We start from the raw sequence: 20,752 nt of genomic DNA, 5'->3' as shown, positions 1-20,752 counted from the left end.
AACTACTCACCTTAAGGTGACCAAAAAGCAAAAATAGGAAGGAAAGAATGAGCTAGGGTGTCAACATGCCCTTCAAGGACACACCCCAATGACATAACTTCCTTCCACTAGGCTCCACCTCCCTCCCAAGGGTTCCACCACCTCTCAGTAGCACCACCAGCAGGGGACCAAGTCAGTCTTCAGCACATCAGCCTGTGGGGGTACCTAGGATTCAACCCATAACACTTCTTAGAAACTGCAAGCATGAAGAGATTGCAGTGAAATATTTAAAATGTTGGGAGAAAAAAGCTTTCAACCCCAGAATTCTGTACTCTGCAAAAAACTATCCTTCAAAAGTGAACAAGAAATACTTTCTTAGACAAATGAAAATTGAAAGAATTTGTTGCTAGTAGACGTCCCTTGTGAGAAATGTTAAAAGTTCTTTAAAGTGAAAGAAAAATGATACAGGTCAGAAACTCAGGGCTGCAAAAAGAAAGGAAGAGTATTGTAGAAGCAATAAGTGAAGGTAAATAAATGTTTATTCTCAATTGATCTAATAAAAAACAATTTATTCAAAACAATAACAATACAATTGATCATGTGCTTATATATTTATCATATGTTATACATATGTATATGCTTTACTTATGTTTATTTATAAGTAAAGTAAGTGACATCAGTTATACAGGGGAAAGGGGAGAGGAATAAGAATTATTTTGTTATTATGAGGTATTTGCTTTAGCAATGAAATGGTATAGTGTGGCTTGAAAGTAGATTTGGATTCATTGTAAGTGTATATTGAAAACTTAACCCTAACCCTTGCCCTAACTATAATCATTAAAAATGTTTAAAAAATAAATATAATTGATATACTAAGAAAGAAGAGAAAATGGAATAGTATAAAGTGTTCAACTAAAACTAAAAAGGCAGAAAACAAAAATAGGAACAACAAAAAAAATAGGAACAAATCTGGTAGATATCAATCCAACTATATCCACAATTACTCGAAATGATCTAAAGCCATCAATTAAAAGTTAGAGATTTTCAAAGAGGATCAAAAAGCAATACCTGGCTGGGCATGGTGGTGTATGCCTGTAATTCCAGAGACTTGGGAGGCTAAGGCAGGAGGATTATGAGTTCAAAGCCAGCCTCAGCAACTTAGTGAGGCCCTAAGCAACTCAGCAAGACCCTGTCTCTAACAAAATATTTTAAAAAGGGTTGGGGGCAGCTGGGGCTGAAGCTCAGTGGTAGAGTGCTTGCCTCCCACATGTGAGGCAGTGGGTTTGATCTTCAGCACCACATAAAAATAAATGAATAAATAAAGATACTGTGTCCATCTACAACTAAAAAAATATTTTTAAAAAGGGTTGGGGATGTGGCTCAGTGGTTAAGCACCCATGGGTTCAATCCCTGGTACCCAAAACAAACAAACAAAACAATACCTAACTCTATATTGTCACAAGAAACCAACTTTAAAGTCACATATAGATGAAAAGTAAATGGATGCAGAAAGATAAACCATACTAACCCTAACAAGGGAACAGTGGGAATTGCTATGGTAAAATCAGACAGCAAACTTCAGAACAAGGAAAGTTATCAGATAGAAAGAGGGGCCTTTCATAACCATAAAAGGGTCAATTCTCCAAAAGCACAGCAATCCTGACACATATATGCCCAGCAACAGAGCATCAAAACAGAGGGGGCAAAAACTGATAGACTTTAACGCCCTTTATCAAAAAATATAAAGTCCAACCATCAGAAAATCACTAGGATGTATCAGAATTCCACGGTACCATCAATCAAGTGGATGTAATTGACATCTATAGAGGACTTCATCCAACAAGAGCAAAGCACACATTTTTCTCAAACTTACATGAAGCATTCACCAAGATAGATCCTATTCCGGGCCATGAGAACCACTTTATCAAATTTAAAGGAATAGATATCATATTACGTCTGCTTTCAGATCACAGTGGAATTAAGGTAGAAATCAGTAACAGAAGGTTGTGAAACCCCAGAATACTTGGAGAGTCAACATCATACTTCTAACTACAAATGAGTCAAAGAAAAAACGTCAAGACAAAGTTTAAAAGTATCTTGAACAAAATGAAAATGAAACACAACTTTTCAAATTTTGCAGATTCTGAAAAAGCAATGCTTAGAGGGAAATTTATAGCATTGGTACATCTACTAGAAAAGAAGATATAACTAAAATAAGTAACCTAAGCTTCTGTAAAGAAACTTGAAAAAGAAGAGCAATTAAATCTGAAGCAAATAGAGGAGAAAGGAAATAATACAGATTAGAAGTCAAAGAAATAAATTAATGTAATCCATTACATCAAAAGGCTAAAGAAAAAAATGCACAATCATATTAATGCAAAACAAGGCATTTGACAGAAACCATCTCTCATTCATCATAAAAAAATCTCAGTAAATTAGAAATAAAGGGGTACTTCCTCAATTCTATGATTTCTACCAAAACCCCTCATGGCTAACATTATAGTTAATGATGAGAAACTAGATGCTTTTCCTATTAAAATCAGGAACAAAGTCAGGATGTGCCTTCTCACCACTCCTCTTCTTCCTCGCTAATGTAATAAAGCAGGAAAAACAAATGAAAAATATACTGATTCAGAAGGAACTGATAAAATTGTCTTTGTTTATAAATGACACGATTGTCTATATGGAAAATCCTAAAGAATTATAATAATCAACAACAACAATAAAACTCCTAAAACTAACAAATGATTATTGCAATGTTGCATGATATAAGGTTAATACACAAAAGCCAATTGCTTTGTGATCTATCAGGTATGAACAAGTGAAATTTGAGTTTAAAAACAAAATACTGTTTACATTATTCCACAAAATGAAATACTTAGGTATAAATATAATAAATATATACATATAAGATTTATATAAGGAAACCTATAATACTCTGATGAAAGAAATCAAAAGGGAACTAAATAAATAAACAGTCGATCCAAGTTCACAGATAGGAAGATTCAGTGTTGTCAAGGTATCAGTTCTTCCCAATCTGATCTATGTATTAAATACAGTCCCAACCCAAATCCCAGTAAGATATTTTGTGGATACCAGCAGACTGATCCTTAAGTTTACATGGAGATGCAAAAACACCAGCATCACTGTTAGAGTCTGTAAACAAGTCAGGATGGCGCCTGGCATTTTGCCAGGGGAATGTTAGAGTCTGTAAACAAGTCTGGATGGCGCCTGGCAAAATGCCAGAGGGAGTGGTTTGTGAAGTAAGGCCAGGGAGCCATTAAGTGTGGAGATTTCTTATTGGTTGACTGATGTATCTAGTTTATGCTAATTAAGATAAGCTGTGTGGAATGTATAAATACCACTCCTGTCCTACAATAAACTGCTCCTTCTCCTGCTGTATCAATGTACACAAGTGGTTCTCCCCCCCCCCCTCCCCCCCCCCCCCCCCCCCCCCCGGCTAGTTTGCCCAGCCAGCCGGGCGGCGGCACATCACCAACACTATAGTGAGAAGAACAAAGTCAGGGACTGACTCTACCCAACTTCAAGACATATGATGAAGCTACCATGGACCAAAAACTGTGATATTGGTGAACTAATAGACAAGTGACACATAGGTCACAGAAGCAGAAGAGAGCCCAGAAGTATAAACGTTGTCAACCCATCTTTGACAAAGAAGCAAAGACAGTCTTTTTAATAAATGGTGTTAGAACCGTTGGACATCTGTATGCAGATGAATGTATGTAGATCCAGACCTCACACCCTCAGCTAAATTAATTGAAAAAGGATCGCAGACCTACACGTGTAATACAAAACTATAAAACTTATTTTAGAGCAGTGCCATTATTCTATATGATCTTGTAATGGTGGAAACATATCATTACACATTTTTCTAAATCCTTAGCACATGCGACAATGTGAGTGAACCTTAATGTTTATGATGATGTTTATGATGACTGTTTATGATGATGTGTCGCTTGCAGACTGTTTTAGTCAGCTGCTTCATTGCCATGACCCCAAAGACCTGACAAGAACAATTAGAGGGAAAGTTTATTTGGCTCCAATTTCAGGGGTTCGGTCCATGGTTGGCCAGCTCCATAACTGAGACAGATCATTGTGGCAGAGGAAAGCAACTCGGGACATAGCAACTGCAAGCAGAGAGAAAGCACTGTGCTCACCAGGACGAAATATAAACCCCAAAGGCACGTCCCCAGTGACCCACCTCCTGCAGCCACACTAATCCATATCAGCGAATCAACCTATTGATGGGGTTACCACCCTCATGGCTAAACATTTCACCTCCACACTTTCTTGCACTGTCTTACAGTTGAGCTTTTGGGGGACTTCACATATCTAAACCGTAGCGTAGGCTCGTCCATCCTAGCCAAGGAACAGATGTTTTGCTGTGAATCTAAAACTGTTCTAACAACTAAAGTCACTTTTTAAAAAAAAAAAATCAACATTAACCAAGGTTTACTTCCATCTCTTCTCTGCCGACTCAAGCAAGATGCTCTATGTGGGAATTTCGTGGGGATTTCTGTGGAGGACAACATGTCATCTAATGAAATTTCTTCCCGGTCATTAGGAACCAACCTCTCACCCAGCCAAAACTTTGACACAACTGAGCCAAAATTAACGGCAGACTCTGGGAATATTGTGTACCGAGCCCTGCTCCTTTTTTCCTGAGTTATTTAATAATAACTGCAAAATGGGTGAAAATAAAATTGTAAACTCACATCAGCTGTGAGCTCCAGAGTTTGAAAATGACCTTCACCTCTGCATCTCACTCCATGCCGCCAGGGCACTCTGGAAAAGGTGGGAGGGGGATTAAAGAGCAAGCACGGGAACTCGGGAACCCTGCCTCAGAGAGCTCAGGAACTGGTCCCGGGTCACGTGACCAGTCACCAGTGGAGGCAAGATTCAAAAGGAGGCCCCAGGCTGAGATGCTCCTGCCACTCCTGCTACCCCTTTCCCTACCCCTTTCTCTCTGGGACGCCCGTTCACAACCTGCTGGGAAGTGTCACATCTGGGCCACCAGGGAGACCGTCTGTGAAGCAGCCACATCAGAGAGACAGTTTTATTGGGGAAACTGCCACTGCATGCTTTAATGCTGTGATAGCACTTCAGAGGCCTGTGCTGGTTTGCCCTGCCACAGAATGAAACATCTGCCTTTCAACCATGAAGTGACGCAGGACACATTTTTCTGTACCCACCACTCCTTTCAGCATCACTAAAATGATGCCCCCTCCCCCATCATGTGAAAGACCATGTTTAAGGTGTTCTCTTCTCTCTCTTTCTCAAAAAGGTATGGCAGAATACTCATTTACTTAATATCCTGCTTCGGCGTGGGCGTCACTGGTGTGGTGGTAGCATTTGCACCCAATTTCCCTGTGTTTGTGATCTTCCGCTTCCTGCAAGGTGTGTTTGGAAAGGGGACGTGGATGACTTCCTATGTGATCGGTAAGACCTCCTTGCGCCCTCTTCCCGGTTGGGGAGCTAAGGTCAGATGGCCAAGAAGTGCCTGCTGGTGGCCTTCGTCCTCGTCCATTCACAGCAAGAACAGATTTCCTTTCGGCTACTGCCATTGTTTCTACAAACCGGGGGGGCTGGGAAGGATTCTGGCTGCTGTAGCAACTGACACACCCCTTCATTTTGGGAACCAAATACAAAACGCCATAAGACCCTCGCTGAGCCACTTTGGACCACTCCCATGGTGGTTATCCCATGTGTTCTAGCCTTGCTGTTTTAAAAGTTGATTTCTACAAAAATTTACATGTTCAAAGTATTTTCTGTGTAGCATGTTCTGTGCTATAGTTCAAGGTTACTTTCCTGTATTCTCAGATATCATGTCTTTAACTGTCCTTCCATATAAACAGAGAACTCTTTACCACGTGGGAGATCTATCCTAAAAATGAGGAGCCTATTTGTGGCCTTTGCTATCTTCCTAACTAGAAAGTCAGACCTTCCGGGCGTGAGAGAAGGTCTCACTCTGCCACATCACTTGGAAGAGTCCTCAATGCCTTGTGACTCTCCTCCTCGTCCTAGCCACTTACTTTAAGTCACAGTGGATGTGTGCCCGAGGAAATGAGAAAGTTCCTCTTAGATTGTCTCTGCAGATTTGGGCTTCCTCTCTCTGGTGACTGCTACCTGTTACCCAGGAGTGCCCACTCTGGAGACCTTTTGAAGACGTTGTTATAGGTGGAAAAAAGAGAGAGTGCTAGAGGGATCAGTCGTCACTGGCGGAAGCAGAAAGGGTAACTTTGAAATCTGAGACATTTTGAAATAGACCCAGGCCTTTGTGAATGCTCAAAGCTGTGGTCTTCGGGTAACTTGTCCCAGGATGATGAATAGAAGAGACCCAGAGTGGGAAGGGGCAGAGGAGGGCAGGAGTCTACCAGAAAAATTTAGGGAAATATCACAGAAATGAAACGTTCAACACTGGGGAGAGAATTATTATCATTTAATAGAAACTATCTCTTAATAATAGAAATAAATAAATAATAGAAAATAAATAATAGAAATTTATTTATCATAGAAAATTATTTATGGAATTCATGTTCATAATGATTGTCCTAAGGGACTGTAATTTGCAAATTTTTTAGAGATACAGTGGTAAAATTCATCCAGTTTAGTATACTTATATTTTGATAATTAGCATTTTCTTTTCAAAACAATTGAGGCTTTCCTAAAGCCGAATGCTATATTCTTTGTGTCCCCCACCCCACCATGCCCAGCAGGGTGCTGGGCTGGGTGATTAAGAGGAAGGTGGCAGAGAACAGAAGGAGAGGAGAGCAAATATGGTCCTGGAAAGAGCATCTCCATCGTTTCAGAAAACATGGAAGCCTCGGCTTGAGTTCTGGAGCGCTCCGGCAGTGCTGATGGGTACAACAGGTGTAACGTCTTTTTGCTTGTTTATTTTGGAGCTGATCTTGAGCTTCCCTAACCTCTTGTGTTTGTTTTCCCTCAGTGACAGAAATAGTAGGTTCAAAACAAAGGAGGATTGTGGGAATAGTGATTCAAATGTTCTTCACCCTTGGAATCATAATTCTCCCTGGAATTGCCTACTTTATCCCCAATTGGCAAGGGATCCAGCTAGCCATTACGCTGCCCAACTTTCTCTTCCTCCTTTATTACTGGTAATGTTGTTTTGGTCATTATCATGCTTACACTTACCCCAAGGAAATGTAGAATCCAGACCAACACATAAAATGCTAGCAGCAGGGAAATTATCCAGCATCTTCAGAATGGCTATGGGCTTTGAGAATTTTTAAATAACTTGAGAATTTAAACAGATAACTTATTAAAGATTTGTCTCATAATTATCACTGAAAATAATAAAATGCCAAAACAGAAAGTTCTAAATAGAGTTTTGCATTATATGTTTTCTTGACTTTTCGATATCTTAACAAAAACTGTAAGACAACAGCTACATCTGCCCAGTATTTCAACATGCAGATTAAATGCAGTGAAATCAGTTTGCTTCTCTGTATGCTCTGTTAAGCAAATTAGCCTTACTTGGGAATTCTCTGAGGAATAGAAAATGTTAAGAACATCAGAAAATTAAATTATCAAGAAACCACAGGTGTATGCACTTGATGCTTATTAGCATGGATATATTTTAATCATTCCTCTCATTTAACTTTAAAATATGGACAAATCAGCTTATATAAATCAAGTTGTTAACCTTTTATAAGTACTTACTAAATCAAAGTTCTTCTCAAATATGCCTCAAGGATACTGTGATGGACTATTTTTAAGAGCAATGCAATATTGATTTTCATGAGCAGTGATCCATTAATCAATTCATTATACATTTGCCAAAATTATCTCTGTGTTTTAGATAGCTTATTATTAGCTGAGAATTGCCTCAACTTGTACCTAATTGCAAGACCCATTCTAATAGAAAACCTGAAGTCATAAACTTTCAGATTTTGAAATTTGTAACTCAGAAAACCTCCTTCTTTGCCAGGGTGGTCCCTGAATCTCCCCGCTGGCTGATCACTCGGAAAGAAGGAGACAAAGCCTTAAAAATCCTGAGGAACATTGCTAAATGCAATGGGAAATATCTCTCACCAAATTACTCAGAGGTAATTTTATTTATTACTAGTAACAAATATAGTGAATTAATTTGTCCTTATATACCCAATTTTGCTTCTTAAAATTATATGTGTATTCTCAAAATATGACTAAATCATTCTTAGATGAGGCTAATTGATCATGCAAGTCCTTATTTTAATAGTTGCACCAAGCTACTTGAATCATTATGCATTATTTAACGTAGCCCTCATCCTATTCACTGATTCATCTTGATGGCACAAATTGCACATCTCTCCTTGACATTCAATTTAGAGAATGTTTTGTTTTTAAATTTAGTCTTGGGAATAGTATTTGTCCAAACCAGAGCTCAAGCAATCATGTGATATTTCAGCTTTATTTTCATCTTCCTTCCTACCTTTTTTTTTCTCCCACCATTCTTCTCTTTCTCTAGCAAATATTTTTTGGGTTCCTTTTTCTCCCTGCCCTGAAAGGAATGGGGGAAAATTAAAAGCTCATTCTTTTTCCTTGGGAAGATGTGAAATGCAGATGAGATACAGCACACATGGCTGAGGCTACCTTCGAGTAATTGGAGAAGAGCATGTAAAGAGATACTCGACCTCGCTTTAGCTGCAAAGGCTAAGTAAATGCAGAGTACAGAAGGAATATTATAAGAAGAATACTGGCACGAATTTGGGGAAGACGTAAATCTTGATTTAAAACTGGAAGAATATTAGGCTGCTGACATTGCTTTTTCATAGTATTCAGTTTGTTTCAGTAGAAACGTGCTGATAAGAGTCTTTGTTGGCTTTACCATCCCTTCCCGGGTTCCCCAGAACTTGGGGAAGTAGCTGGATTTCTGTTTTCTCCCTTCCTTCTTACATGAAGTGGCATGCAGGAGCTGCTGTGCTTACCAAGGTTTCCACTGGCCAGTTGTCACTGTTGCACGGGGGTTAATGAGGAACCTCCGGGTCCACAGATACACAAGTGTGTGCGCGAAATTGATTCATTTTCCATCCAGTGGGACTAGCTGGTCATATCTGAGTGTGCACATATAAGCTGAGAATTCCTTTAAGGAAAAGAAATATTCCACAACTCTCCTGGCTTGCAGGTCCTCACAGTGAGATCAAAGCTATGATCATGTCTATGCGGTTTTAATGGTCAAGGGGATGTTTTTGCTATTCAGTAAGCAACAGCCTGAAGATACTGCACATGTAGTCCCAGAGGTGGGCAAATGTCAGATCTAGGTCAAGGGTGATCCTCAGTGACCTGGAGCATGGTGAAGGTGTCCTGATGTGCTGCAGAGATGGGGGGTACCTGTGCGTGCAAATGTGGTTGATCTTAACAGTGCTGATTCTGTTGTCAGAGTCTGGTCAACACATGTTTGGTTATCCAGAGGACTTGGGATCGAGGTAGATTAGATGTCTGTCTGTAAATATTCCCATGGGATGAAAATACTTCTGGGTTCCACTGATGTTGGTTGTGAGGGTGTAGATTGCTGTGACCTTCTGGTAGGTGGGATAGCCTCCCTGCCCTCTGACATTGGCCATGCAGTGTGCTTTGGCCGGTGGTAGATGACCAGATGCCATGCAGTCAAGGTTTGTGTGTGCTTATGTGGCTGGGCCTCGTCTCTGCACTTCAGTCATCACCATGAGGAGAATAGTCCCAGGCTCACCTAGTGGCCCCAGAGGCTGTTGACAGAATTGGAAGAGTTGCTCCATCAAAGATTCACCAAACCTGTATCAGGAGTCTCCCAGCCCACCCCCAAATGTGAGCTATAAGCTCACATTTTATACTGGTAAGACAATGGTTCTCATGCAGCTTGATTTATCAATAAACACTGATGGACACACGGGTCGGACAGCCAGGGCCCCTGTGCTGAACTGGGCTGTGCAAACCCATAGACAGTAACTTTGGCAGCATTTCTGGTTTCATTTTTGTTGTTGTTGTTCAAAGATTTTAAAGACCTTTATCCTAAAAATCCCTCTACTAGCCTCCCACCCCCCATCATACCCCTCACTGTGTGGGAGATGCTCATAGAGAATATTAGGCGACAACTCTAGCTAACAATGAGCCTCTGACACCACAGGACTGCATAGGTCCATAGGGGTTAATGGTATTCAAACACCATGCCACATCAATGAGCTCATAAGTTTTGATCATAACTTCCTTGTCTTGTGCAGTTCATGGGTCATGGCTGATCTAGAGTTTATTAAAATGGAATTCCACTTGTTTTGTCAACACATGCTCACTCGTGGAATTACTCAGAGGTGTTTCCCGTGGCAGGATGTTTAGGGGATATCAGGAATGGACATTTGAGCTTTCTGACCCACTCCTGTGAGCCCATGATTAGTATAAATGACCCCACCTTTGATACATTTCCAAAATATGAAAGATTAAAACCTCCTCAGAAAGTACTAGGCTGATTTTTAGATTGCCTCAGTTAGCAGAAAGATTTCTAACCCTTGGTAGCTACTCTTTTTTCTATATTTTAGTGAATTGTCACATAAACACTGTCATTGCTGCAGCAAGGGACTTTCCAGCTTTGGGAATATCTGCTTCTGACACTTCCTTTCAAAGCCGGATTTTCAGGGATCGGGCGATAGCTCAGGAGTAGAGCACTCGCCCTGCATGTTCTGGACCCTGGGTTTCATTCCCAGCGTTGAAAAAAAAGCAAACTTGAAAACCTGCATACAAAGGGACATTTTATAAATGTAATTTTCAGTTCTTTGAAAGCAGGCATGACACCATGAGTCTGACTTTCATGGAGCTCATGGGGCTGTGAGGTGTTCCAGTCCAGCTACTGTGCCTTGTTCACTGTTGTGTTTAATGGTTAACTCAGATTTGAGACTGGAAAACCATCTGCCTGGGATGCATCTCACAGGATTCAGAGAACAGGAGTTAGGCCCAGGGTAGGCCTGAGGTGTCTCCAGGCCAGACCTGTGTCAAAAATAAGAATATAAGACCCTCAAAAATAATAAAGGCTACTGGAAAGGCAGTCCCTGGAAACATTCAGAACTAAATCTGTTTCCCCCTCACAGAGACAATGGTGCCGATTCTACAGCAAAGTCCTTACCCCTAAAATGACTCAGTCCCTATGCCTACCATCACACTCGATTGAATTTAGAATATTTTTGAATGCTGAGAATGTCAGGACGCTTGATATACCCAACTCAAAATGAACCTTTGTAGCCAAGAATTAATTTAATAGTATTTTTTTTTTATTTTTGGAAATGGCCTGGGTTCTACGAACGGACTATATCTAAATGCATTTTTTTTAGTTTCTGTGACCATAACTTTTTAAAAATAAGACTGATTTTGAATAAATGGGAAAAACCAGATTGTGCTACAATGAAATAGTTAAAAAAGAATAGTATTGATAAGCTATCGTATCTAGAGTCTATCAAGGGGCCTGACTTCCTTTCCCAAGCTTAGTAATTAAGAAGTTTCTTTCACAGAAGGAAACTCCCCCTCCCAGCTTCCAGATCACTGGGCTCTCATTCAGCCATACCAATGCTGGGGGGAAGGGGCCCAGAGCATCATGTGGCTTTAATTGAATTGGAAATGCAAATGGCATGTGCCATAAAGAATGAGAGGATAGTCTGGGAGCAGGCGAGGCTGACTCAAGATGCCTGCCAAAAAGCAGAGTTTTGGGCAAGGAACTGTGGGCAGATGGGCCCCCTCTGTCACTCACTCTCATGCATCTTCCCTCTTGCAATAAGTGGGTCATACCTTTGTCAAGATCTCGCCATTTCTTTTTCATACAAGTTAAAGCTTGGGCTGTACTCCTCCCAGTATTCTCTACAAAAGGGAAACGGAGTATTAGAGTTCTAGAAACTTCATGTGCACCCTCGAATCTGCCAATCCTGGTGTCTGGTGACACAGCCTGGAGAGGCAGTGTTTTAACAGAACCCGGGACAATTCAGGTGGGGTCCATAGGGGGACCTCCAGTCCTGGCTTGCCCAGGACAGGGGCTGTTCCTGAAACTGGGATGTTTCTGAGCCCACGCTGAGCAAGAATCAGGCAGTGGGTCGAGTCGGCCACCCAACAGTGCTCGCCTTCCCGGCTGTGCTCAGAGGAAGGTGCCAAAGATTGACACTTGCAGACTTCACAGCCCCCTTCTCAGTCTTCCCCAAGCCCTGAGCTCCAAGAAGACGCTGGGATTCCTGGCTGGATTGGGGACGGGACCTGGAATGAATTCGCTAGACCATTCCCAGCATCTGGTGCAAGCTGCCGAGCCTGTGTGCCTGCCAGGCTTCCTCCACCTTCCTCGGCCTCTGTGTCAGGGCCTCACTTCTACTTTCCTACTCTCATTCTTTATCTGGTCCAGAATCCTAAGCTGCGAGACTGGGCTAAGGCCCTGCTGAATTCCTGCCTGGTCCCTCCTCAGAAGGCGGGATCTGGTGGCTTTCCTTGCTCATCTGGTGTCCTGGAGCAAGATGCTGGCATGCTCTTGATGACAGTTCATACCTTTTCTAGAGACTGCTGCTGCCCAGAGCTTATTCTCCAGAAAAGTCCCCAGGCCCTTGGCAATAGCGCCAACCAGGAAGACCTGATCCTACCCTCCCCCAGCAGGCCTCTGGGCTTGGGGATCTAGCCCATGGCTCAGTGGGGCTCAGAGCCAGAGCCCTCTCTTCCTGCTTCCTCTGTTCTCCCTGCTCTTCCTGCCATTGAGCATCTAGAAAACCTCACAGGCAGGACCGCACAGGTTCTGAGATGGGAGAGGAGTCCACGCTCTGTGCAGTGACATTTAGAGCCAGGAGCTATGCAATCAGTGGTCTTCCCTATTCCCTTCTCAATAATTGACCTTCCTCTTGCCCTTGAGGAACAAGAGTCCTTTCCAACCCCAACAACCCTCCGTGTGCAGAGAAGCATCCTTCTTCTAGCCTAGCCCAAGCCTTGGTGGTAATGACACAAATTAAAATATAAAACCAAATCAATCAGCCTCACGGTCTTGTGGCTGATTGATGTTGGATGCTGTCTTTTGTGGGGCTGGTGAAAGTGCCTAATTCAATTATTTGAATTCTGGGTTTCTGTCTGATAGAATAGAGGAACAAGTTCAAGTTTGCTATTTCTTTTTCTGTTCTGAGTGTTTGCCAAGGGAACAGCCCTCTGATCCCTTCTTTGTATCTTCATGCTCCAGCTATGAGACAGAGAAAGATGGTCAGCTTTTTTAAGTGTTCTGTTTCTGTGCCATTTGGCCTGTTCTTATGGTTTGGGGCAAAACGAGTTTCTGCAATCTAAATTCCCTACGATGAGTAAATGAGAAAACACACTTTCTGTGGATGCCTTCCTCAGTCGAGGCAATAACGACTAGCACAAGCCCCACACAACTCTGCCCAGCCGTGCCCTGGCAGGAGGCCCAGCATCGTTCATAATCCAGAGCTGCTGTTACCATGACGGCACTGCTTGCTTGATTTTGACCCATCAGAATAATTGCCTTTCTTCATGAAATCATCTCAAGATCCATGGCCCACAGAGCAGGTGAAGCCCATTTAAATTTCCCCAAGCTAGACTGAATGCTGGATGCACAGATGTGCCCCTTCTGAGAAGATAAAACATGAGGAAGTTTCTTTACACAGTACAGGAGAAAGCACATCGAGATGTGATCTCTGCAGATCCCATCAAGAAGACAGTAAACAAAGCATCTGGGCTCCGGATTCATGGGATAAATCCTTTCTTCCCTAAAAAGAATTAAAATCAAGCTCTCTCAACCATATGGCTGAGGGAAGAACATCTGGATTGTCTGGCATGGGAGCATATCTTCATGTGGGGGCTGAGGATGGTCCTAGCTACTCATACAAACAGGACTAGATGGCTGGACCTCTCAGTTTGAAGCAAAATGTAGACCTGTGCTGTTTGCTGTTGGAGAGAAGAAAATATAGTTTAACATACAGAAAGGGAAACTGATGGAGAAGAAGCCTTCCCTCTCCATATTCTTAATGCATCTCTGATGGAAGATTTGAATAAAGGAAGCCCTAAAGAATAGAGGCCCATATGTTGGTTGCAGAACATAGGAAATGTTAGGAAAAATGACCCGGATGATGGGCACTTTATCTGCTAGACAGCCTCTCATGTAACAGAAAAACATCATCACCTTCCCCTGTGATGAGCATGGAGGGTGACCAGAGAGGGAGCCCTGGGCCGGCAGATTGCAGCTTCCTGTTCCCACACTCCTGTCTCCTGGCAGCTATAATCTCAGCTCCAGAGTTGATGGAAGAATCACATGGCTTGTCTTCCCAGTGGCCTTGGATCCTTAGGGACCATGGAGTTATTGCAAAAGTCCACAAACCATTTACAATCAAGCCTTGTCTGCAGAATGAATTAATATGTCTTGGATAAAGCCAATGCAGTATCACTACTGCATTGTAGGGTGAATCTTAGGAAATCTGAGCCATTATGTGGTGAATCTTAGGAAATCTGAGCCATTATGTGGTGAATCTTAGGAAATCTGTGCCATTATGTGGTTTCAATGAACAGAAATTAAAAGCACTATTCCTATCGTGTGGTCAACCTTTACATATTTTAACATGAACCAGAAGTGCTCATACTCATAAAGGACAGGAGTCGCTGCTCTGTAGGCACAAATGAGGTTGGTCTCATCCCTTGAACCCCGTGGCAGTTGGTTTCAGAGCTCCAGGTATGACCTGCCGTGGTGGAAACCTGAGGGCTCTCTTCAAGTCTTGACGAACAGAGAGCTTGGGACAACTTCTCCAATCCCTTCAACTCAAGGTCATTATCCCATTAAGGAAGTTATCCCGTTATCTGATCCTTCACTGACCTCAAGGACAAGTTCTCCAGCTACGTAGGAAGAGATGAGTGATGTGGTTCACAGTCGCTTCCCTCTCTCGAGAGGGCAGATCTTTGTTCTCTTTCTTGCTGACATTTCAGAGCCAGCCCCCCCCCCCCCCCCCGTTGAGATTTGGAAGGAGACTGGGGAAAGCCTGTTGAATGAGTACTGAGCACGATGCTGAATAGAGATGAAGCACCTCCTTCTCCTGTGTTTTGATCAGTGTGTGCAGCTCTCCATTTCCACACAGCTCTCCGAGACCTGGCCTTGACCAGGCTCAGTGAAGGCGGAGTGATGGCTGCCCAGTTCAGATAGTTCACACTCTGTTTCTTCTGGCTGCTCTAGAATTAGCAGGGGACAGACTTTTTGATGTCAACTGAGTGCAACTTCAGGTAGGGTTGCTGATAGCCTTTCTTTCCACACCTCTGAAAGTGAGGTGGTATTCTTGATTGTCTAAAGAGAACCAGCCTCTCAGGTCCAGCAAGCTAATTATTAATCATTGCAGTGAAAATGTTTTTTACATTCAAAGCTGAATCACATTATTTTGTCACCATGTGTCTAGAAAATCCATCTTAATGTAACCAACATTGTCCCAGAAATCAAAGAACATTGAGACACATACCACACAGTAATTGAGCTTCATTTGCTAACCCATCTGTCCAGTAAATGCATCTATTTTTTAAATAACCTTGGTATAATGTTCACTTTCAAAAATGTCTCTCCGTGTGCATCCAGAAGTCTTTATATTTCCTCCCACTCTCTGTGATTGCTTTTATCTTTATTTCCCCCCTCCTTTTGATCTGTTTTTGGTCTCTCCCTACTCACAAAAGTTCTTTAGCCATACTTTCTTGCAGCTTATAGATATGTTTAACAGAACTAAATGTAAATTTTAACATTCCTTTGAAGTTGAAGAAAAGATGAAATCTTTCTCTGTTTTAATAGTGGTTATTTCATGTATAAATAGAAAGACATTTGAGTTGAAATCTAGCTGTTAATTAAGAAATCTAATCTATATATTTGTTGGAATACAGGAGATCAGGTCACGGCTCAATGTCAGAGTCAGTAGTGAGCACAGTGTAACATTAGTGCATGTCACTGTGGTCCAGAACTGAGTGTCAGGACTGCACACACCCAACAAGGTTCAGATTTGGAATTCCAGGGGTGGCGTGTGCCACCTGCGCATGGCTTCACGTAAAAGCATCTCATCTTTCTCTAAAGGACATTCTGCGTAAATAGCAAAAAAAAAAAAAAAAAAAAAAACAAACATGCTGGTGAACAACAAATCAAGTCAAGAGCCGTTAGGAAAGGAAGTTACTCATGAGCTCCACAATTCACTGGAAGATCAAATATGCATTGAGGAGGATGGAAACTGATCTCCAACTCTTCAACTAAGCCAGACTTTCTTTGGAAAGTGTTCCCAGTTGAAACTAACGTCTTTCTGAGTCACACATGGAAGGAGACTTTTGGATATCTGTCCAATGTGGAAACACTGAAAATGGAGGAGATCTTGAGATGCCCTCTGAGTGAGTGATTCCATGTGAGGTTGTTTTGCTTATTGTTTTGTTTGTCCTCGGCTGTAAGTGGAGTTCACCATGCCCCTCTGCACAGAGCAGTCACCTGAGCCTCTCTTGGAGCGAGTTTCCAAGCGTCAGCTAATAAGCAGCAGCATCTTTTGCCATGTCACCATTTCTGAGTCTGAATGAGTTCACCAACCGAACCCTGCCTGCGACTTCTAGGATTCCAATAATCAGGGCCTTAGACTCCTGCTTCTGAGCTGCAGATATTTGTGGCTGTCATGGGGAATGGCGCTCTCGTGTGAAGCTGTGCACAGCTGCAGAAATAGATGCCGCAGCATCCAGACCTCGAGTCCACACAGACCCACTTGGTCTTGACAGGTAGCTATGTCTGTGTTAGGAAAGGCCTCCCAGGCCTCTCATTCCCTCAGCACACTTCCTCATCCTGAACTTTGTTCTCTCACTATTCCTCCCTCCAATGATGCCGAAGTCCTTTCCAGAGCCTGAACAGCCACCCCCCGAAGGCAGAAGGAATGTGACCTGCTCCTCTACCCAGACACCCAGGTATTTCTTTTCCAACTACTACTTTTAAGAAATGCATAATGCCCACCCTGTGTACCCCTCAAAAGGGATGCTGTGCATAAGTCCATTTCATAAATGTTGAAAGAGACTGTGATATTTTCTCCAAATTCTTTTATTAGATCTACTCAGGGGCTGGAGTTTGATTGTTTGACTTTTTCATGACCAGGCAGAGGCACAACTTGGAGCTGACCGTCGTCAGTGGGGTGGCAGATCTGCCCAGGTTCTTTCTGCTTCACCAACACACTTTTATGGCTTTATTCTGTGATAAGCTGATTAGTGCCTATTAATTGAAAATACAGTAGAAATGCAGTAGTTCTCATTTTCTTAGGAGTTTTAATGATCAAGGACACTAATTATAACAAAAAAACACAAAATCCTAATTTTTCAATTGTGAAAAATTTAAATCAACTGGTCTTCATTTACTTCAAAATAGAAATTTAGTTCTTAGCATAATAAATTCCTATGGAGAGGAAGATGTGGACTCTAAGGGTTCTTTTCTCCCTACACTTGAGGATCCCCAGACTCTTCTCAGGATGGGCTCAGTTGGGTGTGCAGTGAATGCAGCGAAGCTTGGATCCTTGGGCACACCACGCAGGTTCACAGGGGCTTCTCCACCATCTGTAGTCCAGGCTCTTCTCACGGCCCCCACTGGACCTTCGCAGGAAAGGATGGATTTTAGCAGTTCTTGCTTCAGCAATTAAATCTTCATGAGTCTGGCAGATTTGGGGAGGTGGCCCCACCCAACTGCAAGAGACCCAGAAGAGCAACCTTACCTCACCATTTGACAGGGTGGAAAAGGAGGGAGTCAAAGTATTTGGCAATCAATGCTAATGACTACCCCAGATCTCCTTTCAAAGAAAAAAACAAAAGATGACTGAGAATACAGGATTCAACTGAGACACAGGACTTGGGAAGGTACGTTCATATTATTACTGTGAAGGAGAAGATTGCCCTTTTGTGCCTGCTAAAAAATAATTTGACCCAAATGCAAATGCAGTATTGACAGTGCCTGTGGAGACATTTGCAAAGACCCTTTTCTGGTCAGAGAAACCACTGTGTCCAGACACACTGAGGACAGAAGAAGGACAGCGCCCAAAGGATCAGAGCTCACTGGAGCACGTGGAAATGGAAGCAATTGAAGGGCACCAGGGCCAGAAGGCAGGGGCCAGCTCAGAGCCCAGAGGGAGTCAAAACACCCAAGCCACCTGCTGGAGGAGATGCCTGGCAGCCACACAGGTGGGGCACCCAGGCACCGTGCAGGACTCCCACTGCTGGGTGGCTGAGAGGCTGTAGGTGCTGTAGGAAGGAGCATGGTGGCTGGAGCAGAGCAGGCAGCAGGCCCCAGCTGCTCACTGTCTGGGAAGACTGCACTGGACTGGACTGGCACCCATCACCATTGCCTGAGCATTGTGTGACCAGTGCCTGCTGTCACTCACCCTGCCTGTCCCTGGCGGGGGTGGAAACTGCTCCATCCCAGGAACAGGCAGAGGGTCTAGTTCTGATATGAACTGGAATCCTGCTGGCACCCGAGTGGCTGGAGCAGTATCGGGAGCGGTGAGCACGAGGCTCTCGGCTGGGTCCACCTGCTGCGGGTCAGGTGTTGACGGCCGTGTTCTCACTCAAATGACTCTGAAGCACCAGGAGGCCAAGAAGCAGGCTGGTCAGAATGTGAGGGACCAGTGTGTGGTGGTGACTGACATATCGGATGATTGGGTCGAAGTCACTCACACCAGCCTTTTCTCCTCTTCAGAAAGAACCCTTGGCCTGTCCGTGTCTTGCCCTCACTCCATGTGCCTAGTCATGAACTGAAAATCGTGGGTGTCCATATGTGCTGCTGGAGTCCAAGACGCGAGTTGATGGAGCGTTCTTCTGTCTCCATCATGATAATTGGCGTCTATCGGAGCTACTGGAGAGTTCGACAGAGCTCCCAAGTCAGTCCACTAACAGCAGGTTTTGGTGCTTTCCCCCCGGATGCTCAGGCTCCAGGGCTGGAGCGTTAGAGCTCAGAGTGACTCTCTTCTTGCCTCCTCTCTCCTTCTCTTAAACATCCTCCCTTGCAAAAAACTAAAAATTCTCTCAGTTTTGTTTTTAAGAACTGAAGAAATGTGTCAACACCTGGCCCACAGCGGCGGCCCATTTGCTGACACTGGGGCTGCGCTTGGGCCCCCAACGTTAGGTGAGGCTCTTTGGTAGTTGTGCTGTGCTGGGCAGCACGCCCAGCCCCGCTGAGCCAGGGAGGGACCCCTCCGGGGCAGCCAGAACTCCGGCAGTGAAAGATCTCTGCGGAGGATCCCCTGGGCCCTGGCGGTCTGGACCTGCCCTGGGAAGTGCAGTAGCCTGTCCTGAGGGGCAGTGCTGAGTCTGACACGTGGCCAGACTGAACTGAGAGGGACCGTGGAGTCGACTGACTGCACAATGGCTTGCAAAGACGTCACCTGAATCAGAATATAAGATACCTTGTGAATAATTTCATACGAATGATATGTGGAAATGCTATTTGGATAGACTGGATTAAATGAGATCATTAAAATTGACTTGCCTCTTTCTTTTTACCTTATTTAACACCAACCCTAGAAAACTTTAACTTACGTGACTCACGTTTCATTCTGATTGGGCTATGTTGGTCCCAGGGACTTGAATATATTTTTAATTACTTTAATAAGCATTGATCATTCCTGATAATTTTTATACAGTATTTCCTTATGAGCTCTTGCATGATAAATATTTTATCTACTCTGGTTTTAAAGTATAACGAGGTTTTCCAAAAGTCGCAAAGCCCTGCAGGAAATTCACAAGTCCTCATTATGCCAGGTGGGGCCAGAAGGTGTCTAGAGCTGTGTAAGGTTAGGTACTCCTCCTGGCCCCTCTGGGGCTGGCTTGGTCTGACCAGTGGGTCCTGCACCAGACAGTGTTTGGAAGGCCATGGGGACAACTCAGCAGTCACCTGCAACCTCCCAGTCCCACCCCGCCCTCCTGTTCCTGGGACTCCATCTCTGAGGGTAGTTCCTGGTGCTCCAAGTTGGTGAGCCCAACGTCCTCAAATAATATTTTATTCACACAGACTTCTACACCATGAGAAGCTTCCAGATGGGAGCGCCTGTAGGAACTTGTGATAACAGAGTCACTGAATAAATCACCGCGTCAGACCCCACAGCAGAGTGATGCCTCTTCTCACGGCCTCCTCTTCCCTTGTGCGATGAGGCGGCCTGTGGAAGGCATTTGCTGAGGACCATCAGATGAAACTGCAAGGCTAGAAGCAGAGCCACCTAGCACTGTCCCCACCCTGCCACAGCAGACCACGTGCAGAGCTGTTCTTGCTCCAAAGCCCTGGGGCTCAAATCTCTTCCCAGCCCAGGGAAGAACTGAGCCCTTTGACTCCTGCTTCTCAGTCCCCTGGGGGTGGAGTTAAAATGCAGATTCCCTGTCAAGGTGTGGGTTGGGCACGCTTAGGAGCAAGCACCTGGGTGCTGCTGACAGGGTAGCAAGGGCTCTGGGTATTACTTGCTTGTGTGTACATTAGTGAACAGTTACCTTGCCTTCAGCCTGGGAGATAGATGTTGCCAAATCAAAGTGATATATTTAAGAATTTAAGATACTTGAACATAAACAGAAATTCATCTTTAAAAAAAAAAAAAGCATCTTTTCCTTACCAAGGGACTCATACCAGATGACTCCACAGCATGTGTGTTCCAGCCCTCTGCAAAAAAGCATCACCTGGAAGTAAATTTCTTCCAAATGGCACAAAGACTATTAATTATAATAACAACAAAATGGCTCCTGAAGAAAAAAACATTAGATTGACACCTGTTATTGAGCACTTACTGTGTGCCAGGGGTGTGTATATGCATGATAT

The 20,752-nt window shown here is 43.5% G+C and overlaps 1 protein-coding gene across 1 annotated transcript in view; it reads left to right on the top strand.

Moving 5' to 3' along the window:
• Slc22a3 (solute carrier family 22 member 3) overlaps positions 1-20,752 on the top strand; it is an 83,696-nt gene that overhangs the window by 40,197 nt on the left and 22,747 nt on the right. Inside the window, exons 3-5 of the mRNA XM_077801759.1 lie at positions 5,285-5,439; positions 6,947-7,115; positions 7,949-8,070. Coding sequence (XP_077657885.1) covers positions 5,285-5,439; positions 6,947-7,115; positions 7,949-8,070 — 446 coding nt within the window. The remainder of the gene's footprint in view (positions 1-5,284; positions 5,440-6,946; positions 7,116-7,948; positions 8,071-20,752) is intronic.

Source organism: Urocitellus parryii, chromosome 8 (genome assembly GCF_045843805.1).
Source record: "Urocitellus parryii isolate mUroPar1 chromosome 8, mUroPar1.hap1, whole genome shotgun sequence".
In the NCBI taxonomy this organism is placed as follows: domain Eukaryota; kingdom Metazoa; phylum Chordata; class Mammalia; order Rodentia; family Sciuridae; genus Urocitellus; species Urocitellus parryii.
The sequence above is the reverse complement of the archived record's forward strand: the minus strand, read 5'-3'. Positions and strand labels throughout refer to the sequence as shown.